Genomic DNA, 16,591 nt, shown 5'->3' on the forward strand with positions numbered 1-16,591 from the left:
TGCGATAGATGGTTAAAATTCCACTCATTCTGCCAAACAAAAATCCAGCAAAGGCAGATGCGATTTACCTAGATCAGACCCGATGCATTGATAGTTTATGGTTTTTATTTGTGAATAAGAGTAGAGAGTATAATGTTGGGTACGTAATGAGTACAAACATCAAGCAATTGAATCAAACATTTTGCATCGCATGCATAACAATTTTGTATATAGTATGTATAACATTTATTTTGTAATCCGCTTCTGCTTGGGGTCTTTTACGTAATCGAAAATCATAGAAGAAGCATGTCCGGATCTCGATTCCGGCTAATATGGTGATGTTATGTGTGACTTTGCAAAAGTAAAATCATGGGTTTGGGTTTGCTTACAAATAAAATAAATCACAATCTATATGTACATAATACTAAAATTGCTTAAAATGCTAAATCAATGAAATGAGGAGGTCGTCTGCAGTCCAAAAATTAAGGTTACAAAACAATGTCCGGCTACAAAATAAGCACAATTTTGAATCCGCTTCGAGAGTGTTGCAGGTTGCAGTGTTTTGTCGGGTGTTTTTCTGAATACATCTAACAGATATCCATATTGAATGAGTTAATGCCTTGATGGGGAGCCATCACATCTCCGTCTCTCCCCCGTCCGCTCCTCCAGATTGCCTACTCTATGTCGTGGAAGCGGAGGATGGCGCGTCCGGGGATCTCGGAGTTGCACAGCTTTGCGATGACCTCGGCGGCCTGTTCGCAGGGGAACACTGAGTGCGGTGGCGGCTCGATCTTCTTGCTGGCCACCAGCTCCACCACCTCCGCCAGTTGCTCGGCGGTGCCGTTCGAGATGGCGATGATCTCCTGCTGGTACTGCTCCGACAGCCGCGAGAACTTGGGCAGCAGCTTCTCGGCCACCTCGTCGCTGATCAGGACCACGCCGCCCTTGGACAAGCAGTGCATCGAGCGGTGCAGGCTCCTCGAGGTTGTGCCAAAGTCGATAACCACGTCCACGGCTCCACCACACACGTCCTTGGTGCGCTCGATGAGCTGTGGCTCGTACAGACATTCGTTCCACTGCACCACGCTGACACTGGGGAGAGGAGAACATATCACGATTAGATTTTCAACAGTTTAAGTATTATGTTGATTAAAAAAATATGAATAAGTTTCAAGGCACTATTTTGGATTTTTAAATAATTTTTAGTCAAAACGAAGGCTGATTTAAGTTACTTCTTATTTAAGCAGTGCGCAAGCAGTGGAAACTGATGATAAAAAGGTCTCTGCTTTTTCTTTTGTAAGGTCATTCATAAAACTACGTTTATATTTAAATTTGTTTATTTTGAAAGCTGGATAGAAGACTTCTTACAATTCAGATTAATTGAGCAAAATTTTAAAAATTTTAAAAAAGGATTTAAAGAAAAAGGTTGGTTCACTGGTAAGTAAATTAGTTTAAATCTTTTAATGACAGATTATTCAAGATTCAATATCATATTTTCTTTTAATAGTGGTTCTAATTCTATATTCTGAATGCGAAAAGAGATGTGCCTATTTGATAAAGCTTATTTGCTTTTATTTTGAACAATTTTTTAAATTGCCTGACGGGTTCTCCTACTCACTTTTTGATCTCCGTGGCCAGGCGGAAGCCCTCGTCCCTGAGACTGGCCACTGTGATGTCCACGTTGTCGGCTCCAGACGTGGCAAAGTGATAGGACGCAATGCGCACGGCCCAGAGCGCCAGTCCCCCGGTGCCCACGATGAGGATCTTGGGCTTCCGCTTCGGCTCTGTGGCAGCCCGCTGGCTGAGGATTTGTGTGACCACCGCCTGGGCCTTGAAGACGGCGTTCCAGGCTAGAAGGGCGCCCGTCGGCAGCATGGCAGCCACCTCCATGGGCAGACTGTCGGGGATCGGCACCACGTGCTTCAGATCCGGCACCACGAGCAGCTCGGCATAGCCGGCTGGAGTCTCATCGAATGGATAAACGATTACGCGCTGCCCAATGCGCAGACCACGGTTGTTGGCCTCCGTGATCTCTGAACCCAGGGACTCGATCACGCCGGCCACTTCGAAGCCGGGGAAGAAGGATCCCTCCCGGATGCCCTGGTGTGCGGGCGAGGAGATCGAGTTCACTGACGGACAGTAGTCGCTCAGCTCCGACGACACTGACGACATGCTGGTTATGGAGTTGGCCCGATCGCGACGACGGTAGCAGGCTCCGGCGCACACAATTCTGATCCTGGCGCCCATTGCTGGCGTATCCTCGATGGGCACGAAGAAGTTGAAGACGCAGTTCTTGGCACCCGGGCCGGGCGACTCAATTGACACTTGGCGGCACAGCTTGTTCATGTTGTGCGGATTGTGGTGATCGGGATCCGTCGGCGGCAGAGCGGAAGTCAGGGACAGTGAGTTCAACGACAACGAGGTATCTGTTGTTCCGCTGCAATCACACAAAGGAATGGATAATATATACATTAGAGATGTTCTATTTCTTTGACTAAAAATACTTCTGAATATATGTATATATGATGGTCATTAAACTTTCCTTGCCTTGCTTTCCAAATGTATATTATAAGTTCGCTATGCATTTTTAATATTTATTAATTACTTGCACCTTAGTTTCTGGTTGGTGCCTGCCACTAATTAAATTCAGTTTTTGAAACACCAAAATGATAGATATAATATGAAAAGATACATTTGTCATCTTTCAAAATTTGTATTTTTCGATACAATAATTCATTAATAAGAACCAATCTTTCTATTATTTGAATTCTAAAAGTTTTAAGACATTAGTGGTCAAAATCAAATTCTAATATCTCCCACTCTTTTTATTGTGTACCATTGTTCCATTACGCACAAAAAAAATGAACTGATACATATGTACATAGGTACAAAATACATATTTATTACATATCCGAGGTCGTGTTGTATACTTCTCAATAGTTTCAATGCCACAACATGATATGCGAGTTCTATTACGTATTCTCGTTCTGCTTTTCCTATATACAAACACTTTAAACGATAATCTTGATTTTCATTGCCAGCAACAACTCAGCATTTTCCATATAAATATTATTATTGTAGCATGTAATTAGAGTGTGGGGAGTGCGCTTATTAAGTACACACATATCTGAAAGGTTAAGTGGCAGGTTTCGTCAAATACAGAAATAAGCTCCGATTTATTGACAATTTGACACAGCAATCGCCATATGATACGGATCCCTTCACTTCAATGAGGTGACAAAGGCCTCAATTAACAGATAACTAGTATCGCTGGGATCGAACATTAGATTTGGTTAATATACGAGCAATGCTGGCAATTTATGGGTCATAAAGTTACTAGATAAAATGAGTGGGCCAATATCGATATTAGTCTGGACTAGCGTCTGGCGTTTCAATTAGTGCATATTGCAAACTGATAAGAAATGGTGACGAAAGCAGCGGAAAACCGTATCCAAAGTTCATTTCACTTGTCCTTTCACAATTTTAATTGAATTGAACGCCAATGCACCAATAAAGACCAATCGGACTTTATTCACAGCAAAGATTGGCAATTAAATAAAACATTTTATACAATAACAGGAAAACTATATTTTTTGTTTAATAAAATGTTCAAAATATGATGAGTAATTTATTTACTCTTACCGTATGAATGGTACTTAAATTGACAGAATGAAAATTTTACTCATTTAAGGGTAAATATTTAATCTGCTTTTTAAAATTCAGCTTTCAGCAATAGCTATTAATTTTTTTTTATTTGAAAACAATTTAGTTATGTTTATTTAGAAATAATTGTAAGAAAACTTAAGCCAAAAAATTTATGCATCCTATAATTTAAAAATATTTTCTTTCACCTTGAACGATATTATACTTAGGGGTAAACACTTTAAAGAGTCAACCGTAATTGGAAAACTCTATTACTAGAATGAAAAAACTCAATCAGCTTCAATTAATAGTTTACCTTATTGAACTGAGCAAATTGTGTTGTTGACTGCATATATCGACCGGCATTTTGCTGTCCTTCGTTACTCTTTTTTTTTGTTTCTCTTTACTTTTCTTCTTTTTATATGGTTTTTTTGTAATGCACTGATGGTAAACTGGTTAACACTTTTACTTGTGAATTGGCTAGATTTTTCTCTTAGCTGCACTCGCTTTGGCTGAATTTGTTCACGTCTTGACCAGCGCACTTCCAAAGAACATCTGAAAAGTTTTCAGTCGATGCGCCAGCTAAAAAGCAAAAAAGCCGGTGACGAAATGGAACGAGTGGAACTCTCACACAGCCACACGCACCCAGCACGCCCAGTGGCGTACTAAAAAGGGATTTCCATTTTGAAAATAGCCACAGAAACATTTTAACTGTTCATTAATCTTATTTTAAATATGTTCTTTTAAAAGATTAAAGTTTTAAGCATCTTGGTAAGAGATTGAAACAAATATTAGAAGGGTGTCTTTGTTAAACTATTCATTAGTCTTGAAAATTTAATTTTTAATATCTGTATTTCGCCTGATTTTGTATTGAATATCAAAAGATACTGTTTCTAAAAAAACAAATGAGATATTAAATGTGTCCTAAAATCAAAGACCCCCTAGAAAAATAATTCCCACACCACTGGGTGCCCACATACACAGCACGCAGGGAATGCGTGAAACATTTGAAATGAGTTTATTCATTTGCTTGTACTGCATGGCCGTATTCGCATCTATAGAAATGCATTTCAATATTTTGTGAATTCAGAACATTTCATATTTATTTATAGCCCGCTATTAGGCTTACAGTACTGGAAAAAAAACAATAAAACAAATTTGATTTACACACAACAGTAATTTCCAATGCCGTAACAACAAACATAAAATCAAATAACAAACTTGAAAGGCAATTATTGCAAATCACAATTTATCAACGTTGTTATTGGCTAATTTTGAAGTCGCTGTTATCCTTCTACAAAACCCAATATTCTGCCAGTGTATAAGAACGAGATTGTTGTTTATCTTTTGTTTACACATTCGAATTAACATGGAGGACGCAGTATTTGAGAGAAAAACAAACTCACCAAAAGCAGTGGCAATCATAACAATTTAATAAAGAACAACAAATGCATTAGGCCAACGCGTGCGATAGATTTATGGCCAAAACAAAGTTCAGGAGCTGGTCGAAAACCCCCTCTAAGAACGGTTCGTTGCCAGGCGGCCGCCAAATATGTTTATAGAAATTTCGATGACAAAATGTTTTTTTTAACGATGCTGTGGGGGAGAATGGGAGGATGCCCCATTAGTCACGTCGGTTTTTCGACGGGTGGCAACAGATGATCACCATCCAACTGATAATTTTCAATTGAAAAGACAGAATATTGATTTGTCCCAGTGGAAAATATTGAATTATGTACATATTTACAATATGTAATTAAAATGCACTGTGTGTCCCCGATTCGAAAGCAAAATAAACAAACAACTTATGGCACTCGCCATTTGTACATATGTGTCTACATATGTACATAAAATCAAATGTAGATACATAGACAGGATAAATTCTTTTAAGCGAACACTCTTGAAGTTCTTATTTTACTTTGTATGAATGCAGTTTTGCGGATTGAACTTTAAGACATGTTATTTGTTTAAAAAGTTAGGGGTTCAGAAGTTTAACTATTACGATATAAAGGGACCAAAGAAAAAAAGATACTTCTATAATTAACATTTTTTTGTATTTTATCACACATTTTTGTATACAAAAAATGTCCTATATTTTTTTAAGCCATGCAAAAATATGGTTTTTTATTATTAATGTTTTACTGTACTATTGCAGTTAGTGCATGAAACAGTGTGTATAATGTATCTATGTATCTCTATCTCTATCTGTTTGCGATTGCTTGTTGTTTGTGTTTATGGAGCGACGAACGGTGGATGTTTGTATGGTAATGACATGGCAAAAAGGGGCAGCGGGAGGAAGAGGATGGGAGCAAGCAGAAACAAAACCAAAGTCATGAACACGTGCTAGCTGCATGATAATCACGCACTGGCTGAGTGGCATTGCAAGAAAGAGAGAGAGAGAGAGAGAGAGAGTGAAATAGCGAGTGCCAGCTGACGCTCTCTTTTTTTGCCACCCTTGTTTTGTTTTCTTCTTCCTCTCTCTCACTCTCTCTTTGGAGTAACAAATGCATAAAATGGAACGCAGAGATACATAGATACATCTTCTTTGTGCGTACCACTTTGTTGTTGTTCTTTGTTTGGCCACACACAACAACAAAGCGTAAATAAAGCGATATAAATACATCTTACATTTACGCAGTTACATTTTACACATTCGCATCCTGACATTTTCAAAAATTTCTCTCATATTTTTGGGTTCAACCAACAGCCTTAATCATACACTAAGAAAAATTAATTACGATAGGTTTTTATTTATTTGATATTATTGAAAAAAGGGATTAAGTTTTGTAACCTTCCTAAGTTTAATTTCATATATCAACAATAAAAACGTACACAATGTAGAAATATATTAAAATTTTTCGTTAATTTGGTACGGTTCATAACTAACTATAAAAATATCAAAAATATTTTACATCCCAATATCACAATACCTGTCAACATGCTTTCAATATTAAGAAGATTTTAATGTAACTTGGTTTTTTCGATATTATTTACTTAACTATTTTAAAAAGATTGAATAATCATAGTTTAAATGAACATTGAATTGTAGTAAAATTGTTTGCCTTTACAAAATTAAATAAGAGTACCCGTTAATTATAAAATAATGTATACAAAAGTTATTGGAACATCTGGTCGAAGGCAAAAGCGAAAGTGCCATTAAAATTCGATAAGCAAAATTGGCATAAGCTATAATTAAAAACAATATGTCTTCAATTAAAGACTGCGACCCGACTCTTTGCCAATTAAAATCTGTCGCCCAAAGATATGTACTTATGTATGTACATATATCCTATATCTTATACGTACATATGTACATGTATCCGCCGATCTCCTCATTGCGATCAAAAGATCAGTACACGGACAAAATATATACTGAATTATTTATTTATTTATTTGTTATTGCCGTGGCGCTCCGCTTAAATTGAAAACATTTGTTGGTCAATTCTAGTCAATTGTATTTAATGACGGAATCAATCAAGTTTAATGATGGATTGGCAATGCAAATTTTGTGGGGTTGTCGCGCCAAAAAATGTGGACCGCTGTCGTTTTCCCCATCCCATTCCGGATTGGAAAATGTCACCAATTATGCAGCAATGAGACATAAAATTTTATTGCAACTGCTGCCGGCTAACCGGAGTGAACTCTGTGTGAAAAATATCGTGCTATTTTTAGTCCCTATGTGTGAATCCGATTAAATCGAGATCTGAGATTCTGACTTTGTTTTTCTTATTTTCTTCATGTTTTCAGCCACACATGTGTGGTACTAATTTACAATCCCTGATTGGGTTTTAATGGGGTTAAATGTTTGTACATATATATTAACTGAAGCGTGTTGCGGTAAATATAACTTTAAAAAAAACACGCCACACCCAGAAGTTAGTATATACGATTTTCATGTAGGACGATTATGGCAAGTCATCAATCAAATTTGTACTACCCTAACTTTAAAAGAAAATTTTCGAAAAAACAGCATTGTAATGAATGCAGAAAACATTGTTTGTTGGTAGTCCATGTAAAAAGCTCTATTGGTGCTATGATATGATTCTTACCAAAGACCTTGGTAACAGGTATCCCTGGTTGGTATTAAGTGTTTTCCCCAAGTGAAATCTCCAGGTGCTGATAAGTTAAGTGGTATACGATACGGGAGCCTACTTTTTGATACTTGCGAAGACACAAACAATCTCAATGATTTACAGGCCACTCGACTGAGTTTTGGATTGGCCCCCATAAGAGTTGTTTACACTCGGGGGTTCTAACGCACTTCTTGGATTCAGGTCCAAGGGCTTGGAAATGGAAAAATCTTTCAACCCAAAATTTGCGTGTATATGCTCCATTTATATCCGATGGCTCGAATTACGCACCAAAATCAGAAAGGTGCACACAAAGGCAGCCGGAAAGAAAAGGCTCTCTACCCCAGAAAGGAAGTTGTACCCAAGAAAATGGCAACCTGCACGTATACCAGGATGCCAATTGCGTAATATAGATTTGTTCACAACTTACCCTTGTAAAAAAGTTAAAAGCGTCGTGTCAAAAACACTCCGGCAGTCACTTATCAAAATATGTTTAGTTTATTGTTAACTTTAATAGTCGTTATTCAAAACGCCTGGACAGCGCTGTAACTTGGTTAAAATTTTTTGCGATGCCTGTCGACTATTTTTATTTGAGGAGCACCGCAGCCGCACGGCGTACAGCAGGATACGTTTGACTTTGAAGTCTCCTTTGCCGAGTCTGAAATAAAGGCAGGGTTTAAGTGTAAATACAAGATCTGAGTCTGCGCAGTCTTTGTTGATACGAAGAGCAACTTTCTCTGTTACTGCGGAACTGGTTCGTTTGGGCAGCGCTGTATTTTATATATTAAATTGTGTATGGAAACCATGTTACCTCCCGTTTTTTTAAAAAACCGTTTAAGTAATTTGGCATTTTATAACACTTATCACACCCAAAAGTATGCAATGCTTCTAAAAATGTTTATATCGATAGACAAATAGTAGGTCTCCACTATAAGAATTAGAGCGACGCATTACGCCACGTTATTTCGTTATTTCAAAATAAGCTATTTCGCCTACAAATTACATTAACATTTACGGTTGAAATCGGCTTTTTTAATATCTCGTTTAATATAAAAAAGCTAATATTGTTTAATTTGAACAAATATTCTCAAAAAATAATTTATATATATCGGGAACTAGGTGGCTTGTGATATTTAAATTTTAATAAGTACTATTAAGAGAAAGGTAATTTTTTGAGAGTTTATTTCTATTCCATAAGAACATAATTCCTGATAATTCGTGAAACGAATAATTATACCAAACACTATATAAGTTGTATAACTGCGCTTTGAGAAGTACATTTTTGTTGTACTCTTTTGGCAACTTAATATTTTTTAAATTGATGAAAACAACACTTTTGGAATATAGTCCCTGTTTCCAGTAAGCATTGTATATACTTTAATAGAAGTCACTTTTGTGAAAATGTGTAATTTAATCTTTTGCTAACAATATGCAATGTTCAGCCGCAAACGGGGTTTTCTTTCTAGTGGAAACACCCTAAAAGGTGACCATCCCATCTTCCGCCCCGCCAGTGTGACCGCTAATCAGCGCATTGGTGTGACCATACCGCCGGGGAGACAGAGTGCGAGGCTGGACAGCTAATTGTTTCCGTGCCACAAAATCAAACGCGCAGTAGAAATCAACAAGTGATCACCATGTCGGGCGAAGAAACGAAGACTTTCACGCGGGCCGAGGTCGCCAAGCACAACACAAACAAGGACACCTGGCTGCTCATTCACAACAACATCTACGACGTCACCGCCTTCCTGAACGAGGTGAGAGCCACTTGGAACACGTCGGAATTGGGTGCCCCCGCCCACAAATGCGGGTCATCGGTGAAATTATGTGTTATCTGGGTTTGTTGGGCCCAGCCCCGAACACACGTAGACGTAGACACATGTGCCTAGTTTCCGTGCGTGTGAAATGAACAGCCCGGCAATTAGACCTGTACTTTGACCCCTGGGCAGCATTTGACCTGCGTCCGGATTTCGTAGACTCGCCGAGTCGTCGAAACTTCCAGCAGCCACTTTCGCCTATCGCAACTCCAAACTTTTGAAAGAGCTCCACATGGCGAAACTATCGATTTGCATACATATGTGTGCGCTAGGGGGTCAGATGTTAAGCGAAATCCGCGTCTGCATTTGCATCTCATTTGATTTATGGACTTGGATTTGAATTTGGATTCTTATGCAAGTGCACCGACTACTGCCGGCTCCGAAAAAATGACTTGCCCTGACGCAGTAATAGGGTGTTCAGCATACACATGCTATCTGTAGGATCGACTGCTCTTAAAAGATAAGCTGTGTGAAAATTCCATTCTAACGATGACGTTGCAGTTTGGGTACCTCAAAATAACAATAGTGAGGGTGACCAAGCGGTTCATTTCTAATTCCGTTCCATTCCAAAGTATTACTCTCCTATCGCCTGAAGCGATCCAGTCCATGTTTTAAACATGCACCTAATCTGCTTTGCTGCGTCCTCTTTGTTTTTAGAATATGTATAATGCAATCTTGCCGATCTGGCCTTTCCGGACAAATAGGCAATTAGACTTTCAGATTTTAAGGTGTATCTTGGATCTCCAGAATTCAAAAATAAACATAACCCTGCCCTAATACACGGGGGATTAGGATTATTAAAAAAGTATGCTACAATGAATTTTTTGTAAACCCCCCACCACCAAATTCTGACACACAAATCTAATGAATATTATTGAATTAAAAATTAAAACTATTTCACGATTCCCTAGACAAACATTAAATGCAATTCAGTATGATCAGGCAATCATAGAAACTATGGTGAAAATGTATATTTTATCATTTAATCGTTATCAAAATTAAAACAACTGACTAGGTAATCATTAAACGAGTGATTAATAGTGAAATAAAAACATGTCAGTGAGTCTATATGAAAACAGTTGTAATGTGTTTTTGTGGGAAAATATTAGCTGCGATTCCAAAGGACTAGGTAATCGTTTAAAAATGTCATAGCTTATCATTTAGACGTCATTATGAAAACATTTAATTAACTTGTTTGACTTTGATGATAATTACATCAAACTTGACTTACGACTGTTAAATTTGACTTAGAGCAATAGTACAAAGTTTATTCAATATGACTTTTGTACCCTCTAGAAAAACTCCAAAGCTCTAATTTAATGTCCCTGTACTTTTAAATGAAATTAATGACGATATGGAGCAGATATTCCAAACTCTAACAAAAGCTAGTAAAGCCAGATACTATCCTCAAAGCTACTACCAAATATTTAGACTTTTAAAAAACGTGACGTAAATTAATGGTAGGATTTCCATATAGCTTCCGTATAAACGGATGTTACGAAATAGTATTCCAGACTGGCACCCTATCTGGATCTCCTTCGCTTGCTTAAATTCAGGGTCAGACGTACATTAGCATTTCTTTAAAAGAAACGAGCAGTGATTTATGCGAATATTTATCTCTTTTTTTCGCTTCTTCACAGCATCCCGGAGGCGAGGAGGTGCTCATCGAGCAGGCCGGCAAGGATGCCACAGAGAGCTTCGAGGATGTTGGCCACAGCAACGATGCCCGCGACATGATGAAGAAGTACAAAATTGGAGAGCTGGTGGAGAGCGAAAGGACCAGCGTGGCCCAGAAGTCGGAACCCACATGGAGCACGGATCAGCAGAACGAGGAGAGCTCGGTGAAGTCGTGGCTGGTGCCCCTGGTGCTGTGCCTGGTGGCCACGCTCTTCTACAAGTTCTTCTTTGGCGGTGCCAAGCAGTAGTAGACCCTCAATGCCCAGCAGAGACTTTCCAGCCCGCTCCGGAGACTCTTAGATTATCCACGAAAGCTCAAAAGTCACAGGAGGATTAGGAAATGGAGCGGGTCAGCGGAGCGGGAGCGTTTTTATAGTAAATTTGTGCTAAGTTTTAAAGTTAATTTTGGCATTTGGCATTTTTGTACACCCTCTACACATGTAATTTCTTCAGAGGACGGTCTAGTGTTATGTTTCCCATTGATATTTCAACATTTGAGGCACAAAACGACAACAAAACGTTTTAATTCACTTGTATGTACATTAAACATATTTCCAAATGAAAAGAAACCCGTCCAAATTGTTTTGTTCCGTCAGTTCGTTGGCATTAATATTGTCTCCCCATACAGATAGTCAAAATTTTGCGTGTATCGCAGGGGGTAACCATTCGGCAATAGCAATTGCAAACACCATGGCCAAAATCCTCCAAATGGCGGTGATGCTGGGCAGCTCCAAGCTGGGCCACGGCTCCTTCGGATTCGACGAAAGGCAAACGGACTCGGCGCCGGTGCCGCAGATGAAGCGGGAACTGCCCACGCGCCAGATGTGCCTAGAGGCCTTCAAGCGCACCCAGTACGACATCCTTATCGTTGGCGGCGGTGCCGTGGGTTCCGGCTGTGCCCTGGATGCCGCCACACGAGGCTTGAAGACGGCTCTCGTCGAGGCGAATGACTTTGGCAGCGGAACCTCTTCCAAGTCGAGTAAACTCCTGCACGGTGGCTTAAGGGATCTGGAGCAAGCTATCTCGCGGCTGGATGTGGCGGCATTCCGGAGGGTTCGCTGCTCCCTGCAAGAGCGAAGTCACATTGGAAATCTGGCGCCGCATCTCAGCCAGCCGGTGCCCATCCTGCTGCCCGTCCACCACTGGTGGGAGGCTCCGCTCTACTATCTGAAGCTAAAGATCTATCACCTGATGGCGCCAAAAGGCACCAAGAGCTTCCAGTACCTCAGTGCTGACGAGGCGTTGGAGGTGTTCCCCATGCTGCGACCCCGGGAACTTTTCGGCGCCTTCGTCTTCTACGAGGGTCAGCATGACGATGCCAGGATGTGCCTCTCGGTGGCTCTGACGGCGGCTCGCTACGGAGCGGACATCTGTAACCACATGAAGGTCTTGAGGCTGATCAAGGGCAAGGATGGCAATGTGGCGGGCGCAGAGGCGGTGGACCAGTTGACGGGCAAGAAATACAGCATCCGGGCGAAGGTGGTGGTCAATGCCACTGGCCACATGAGCGACAGCCTGCGTCAGATGGAGGATTCGGAGGCCAAGCCGCTCTGCACGCGCAGCTGGTCGTCGATCATCGTCCTGCCGCGCTTCTACTGTCCAGAGGAGGTGGGAGTCTTCGATCCGCACACGCCCAACGGGCGATCCATCTTCTTTCTCCCATGGCAGGGTCACACGCTGGTGGGATCCGGCGACGAACCAGGCAATCTGCCGGGCCAAGAGTCCCAGCCCACGGAATCGGATGTCCAGTCTCTGTTGGATGGCGTCAAGCACTTCGTGTCGCCCAATTTTGATGTGCGGAGGTGCGATGTGCTGGCCGTTTGGGGTGGCTTCAAGCCCCTGCCCGTGCAATCCGACTCTCTGCATCACACTCGGCTCAAGAACCATGTCATCCAACTGGGACCCAGGAACATGCTGTCTATTGTGGGAGGCACCTGGTCCTCCTTTCGGGCGCTGGCCGAAAAAACCGTCAACGCAGCCATCCGTTATGGAGATCTCTCCCCGCTGCGCAATGATTCGGTGACTGCCGAGTCCTGCAAATTGGATGGAGCCAGTGGCTGGAGCCCGAAGATGTTCATCCGGCTGGTGCAGGACTTTGGCATGGAGCGGGACGTGGCCGAGCACCTGTCCAACACGTACGGATCAAACGCTTTTAAGGTGGCGGTCAATGCGCATAGCAGTGGGATGGCCTGGCCCATTGTGGGCAAGCGACTGCACTCGGAATTCCCGTACATCGAGGCGGAGGTGAAGCAGGGCGTTCGGGACTTTGCCTGCACGCTGGAGGATATGGTGGCCCGGCGGCTACGTGTCGCCTTTCTTAATGTCCAAGTGGCCGAGACAATACTGCCACAGGTGGCCAACATCATGGCCAAGGAGCTGAACTGGACGCGGGAGCAAATGAAAAAGCAGATCCGCGATACACGTGCCTTCCTTAAAACTCAGATGGGCCAACTGACCAAGGAGAACGCCTCACAGATGAACATTCCCATTAAGATGTCAGTGCGCCAGGTGCGCAAGTACGCCGGGCAGTTCAGTCAAATGGATGAGAATAAAACAGGTTACGTGTCCATCTCAGACTGCTGCAAGGTCATGAAAACTATGGGCGTGAAGGAGGTGCCCGTCGACCTGATGCACAATGTCCTGCGGGACATCGATGTCCATGCCCAGGGCAAGGTGAACCTGTACGAATTCCTGCTGCTCATGTCCGCCCTTGTGCAGGGCGACACCGAGTACCTGCGCTATGCCCGGTTGTACTTGGATCAAAAGAAGCAAATGCAGGGTAGCATTTTTCCCATCGCAATGCAAATGGAGCGGGCCGGAGGCAGCCTGTAAAGTGTTTTCTCCATTCTCACCCTCTCCTTTATAGGGATACGAAATTCGTTGAACGTCTTGACATTACACTTAGAAACCGATCCCAGCAGGGATCGCTATCTCAACTCAAATTTATTTCACGCACTTCCTGTTCACACAAACTAAGGGGGAAGAAACTTACAAACGGATGGGTATAGTGGTTGACGGGTAGTCCTACTCCTTCGGCTTTTCCTTGGGCTTGTAGGGCTTCATGAGGTTCTCGGAGAACGCCCGGATGCTTTCTGGACCTCGCACCTCCTTCTCGAGCAGCGGTAACTTGGTCACGTGGAAGTCTTCGTACAGGTCGGCGATCTGGTCCAGGTACTTCTCCTGGATTTTGAAGCGGGAGGCACACATGCTGCAGGAGTCGTGTGAGTTCTGCAGGAACAGCAGCTGGTTCACAATTATGTTGTGAACGTCGATACCGCACTTGGTCAGCTCTTGGACCAGGCGTTCTGTTTCATACAGCGAAAAGAACTCGGCAATACAGACGCAGACGAAAGTGGTTTGATCCTGTTGCGAAGGATTGGACTTAGATATTGTATGGTATGAATATACAGGCACTCACTGGATTCTTGAACTGCTCGTTGACCTGGGTGATCACTCGCAGCATGTCGTCCAGCTTCTGGGAGAGCGTGTCAGCGTTTACATCGGCCATGCCCAGCATGGAGACGAACTGTGTTAGTAGTGGCGCCACCTTCATCTTGAGCCGCAGGAGCTTGCCGAGTCCCTTCTCTACCACTTGGGGGAATGCAATCAGGCGCAGAGTGTGTCCCGTGGGCGCCGTATCGAACACCACCACCGAGAAGTTCATGCCCTTGACCAGCTTCATCACCTCAGCGTAGCTCATGGCCTCATCAATGCCGGGCAGAGCATTGATCATCTCCTGCATGACGCCCTTGCTCACGCGCAGCGCCTCGTTATCGCCTTCGAAGTATTCCTCGGGCAGCTCGTTAAGTCCAGCATTTGGGTCAATTTCCATAGCGAAAAGGTTGTCGAAACCATTGACCTGGAGGACAACACATAAATGGATTTTAATTAAAATCATTAGCACACTTAAAATCCACATTTTCAATAAGCTTTAAAGGGGATGACTAGACTTATTTATTCGACTATTTATTTGCAAAACACATTAAACTGACTTTGACCTATTCCTGAAGTTTTTATAAATGAGTGCAGCAAACGAATAGGGAATAATTGGATTAATCTATTTTATTGAAATATGACATCATCTTAGGTTAAGCTATCCCTTCAAATTTCTGGAATAGAGATCAATAAGATTAATTTATACCAACATTTTGTTGTTTAAACACATTTAAATCGTTTTGCCTCAAGTAATCCCCTAGCTTTCCGAATTTCGTGAGTTTTCCACCTACCTTTGTGGGCACCTTGGTGAACTTCTGATCGAATGCATCCGAAATGTTGTGCGCCGGATCTGTGGATATAATCAGCACCGATTCACGCACTTTCGACAGTTGAACGGCCAGGCTAGAGCTAGAAACACACAATTTACAATAAATTGGCCAAAAAGCTGACTTGTTGTTGTTTTACCTGCATGTCGTCTTGCCCACGCCGCCTTTTCCGCCCACGAATATCCACTTGAGCGAGTCCTGCTCGACAAGATTCTGCAGGCTGGGCTCCAGCGGCTCCAAATTGTCGACCATAATGCCTACTAAAGCGAGACACGTAGGAATTTAAGTAAAGTTATAATTGCAATGAATATGAATTATGGCGAGAAGTGTGGCCGTTCGTTGCAAATACGATGGAATAGCGGCAAATGTGTTATCGAAGTAAGTATCGACTTTCACAGAAAACAGCTGATCACGAGGCGGCCGAACCAGGGCTAGACATTTGATAGTTGGCGCCACATGTTAATTTGAAATAGGTTTCATTATTAGAAATAATCTTTTAATATTAAAAAGTGAGTTCAAATTGCTGGTTATAAAATAATATAATAAATTATAAAATTTAAAGTAAGTTAATCATTGCTGCTGCGTAGATATCTCAAGTTCTGCTTCTTATATCGTGCCTATTAAATGCACAAAGGCGCGCTCAGAGCGCAAGAAAATCACAATAAAATGCCGCGGATGCTTGTCCCGCCACCGCAGTTCCCCTGACCGTTCCATCACCGACTGTTAATTGTGCAAATCGCGAGCTTATCAAAACCCTAGTGTCGGAGAGAAAATGCGAGCAACAAAAGAACGCAAAATCTTATATGTAGCTGCGGGCTACTAAAATTAGTTGTGAAAACACCTCCATTATTATGTTCCAGCGTTTAAAGTGTGTTTAGTACTCCGATTTTCAGTATCCGCAACTCTAACCGTAACCCCACCATCAACTTCCGTCCATTTCTAAGCGGTCTCGGCGTGTGCTGGACTCAGGCATAAATAAAGATTTGTTTTCTTATCGCGGGAATACGCATTGCATAGTACTACTTATCCGAAGAGAGGCCTTATTTTGTTCATTATTCTGCAAACATGAAGGAAGTTTCTGTAAGTCAATCCAAAATCCATAAAAAAAAATAAAATAAACGTTTCTATCTTTATGTTTCTAAGTGTT

General features: G+C 41.9%; 4 protein-coding genes across 5 annotated transcripts; 2 read left to right on the forward strand and 2 right to left on the reverse strand.

The window, feature by feature from the left end:
- Nucleotides 1-87: 87 nt before the first annotated feature.
- Nucleotides 88-8,412, reverse strand: LOC108052212 (zinc-type alcohol dehydrogenase-like protein C1773.06c). Of its 2 annotated transcripts, none has more exons than XM_017134552.2 (3): nt 8,122-8,412; nt 1,598-2,416; nt 88-1,071 (listed from the first exon to the last, which is right to left on the reverse strand). In XM_017134552.2, the coding sequence occupies exons 2-3, from the start codon at nt 2,323-2,325 to the stop codon at nt 654-656; spliced, it is 1,146 nt and encodes a 381-aa protein (XP_016990041.1). In that variant the 5' UTR covers nt 2,326-2,416; nt 8,122-8,412; the 3' UTR covers nt 88-653. The 2 variants fall into 2 exon arrangements, with proteins under 2 accessions (XP_016990041.1, XP_016990040.1); XM_017134551.2 differs by lacking the exon at nt 8,122-8,412 and adding an exon at nt 3,938-4,195.
- An 819-nt stretch (nt 8,413-9,231) lies between these two features.
- LOC108052214 (cytochrome b5) lies at nt 9,232-11,751 on the forward strand. The gene is made up of 2 exons (XM_017134554.2): nt 9,232-9,445; nt 11,146-11,751. Exons 1-2 carry the CDS (start codon nt 9,326-9,328, stop codon nt 11,428-11,430), a joined length of 405 nt encoding a protein of 134 aa, XP_016990043.1. The 5' UTR covers nt 9,232-9,325; the 3' UTR covers nt 11,431-11,751.
- Nucleotides 11,733-14,118, forward strand: LOC108052211 (glycerol-3-phosphate dehydrogenase, mitochondrial). The gene has a single exon (XM_017134549.2). It carries the CDS (start codon nt 11,741-11,743, stop codon nt 14,012-14,014), a length of 2,274 nt encoding a protein of 757 aa, XP_016990038.2. The 5' UTR covers nt 11,733-11,740; the 3' UTR covers nt 14,015-14,118.
- On the reverse strand, nt 14,078-15,800 carry LOC108052213 (ATPase ASNA1 homolog). Its single transcript, XM_017134553.2, has 4 exons — nt 15,584-15,800; nt 15,409-15,526; nt 14,601-15,041; nt 14,078-14,545 (listed from the first exon to the last, which is right to left on the reverse strand). The coding sequence occupies exons 1-4, from the start codon at nt 15,694-15,696 to the stop codon at nt 14,207-14,209; spliced, it is 1,011 nt and encodes a 336-aa protein (XP_016990042.1). The 5' UTR covers nt 15,697-15,800; the 3' UTR covers nt 14,078-14,206.
- Nucleotides 15,801-16,591: the final 791 nt, after the last annotated feature.

Source organism: Drosophila rhopaloa, unplaced genomic scaffold (assembly GCF_018152115.1).
Source record: "Drosophila rhopaloa isolate 14029-0021.01 unplaced genomic scaffold, ASM1815211v1 contig_115, whole genome shotgun sequence".
NCBI lineage: Eukaryota > Metazoa > Arthropoda > Insecta > Diptera > Drosophilidae > Drosophila > Drosophila rhopaloa.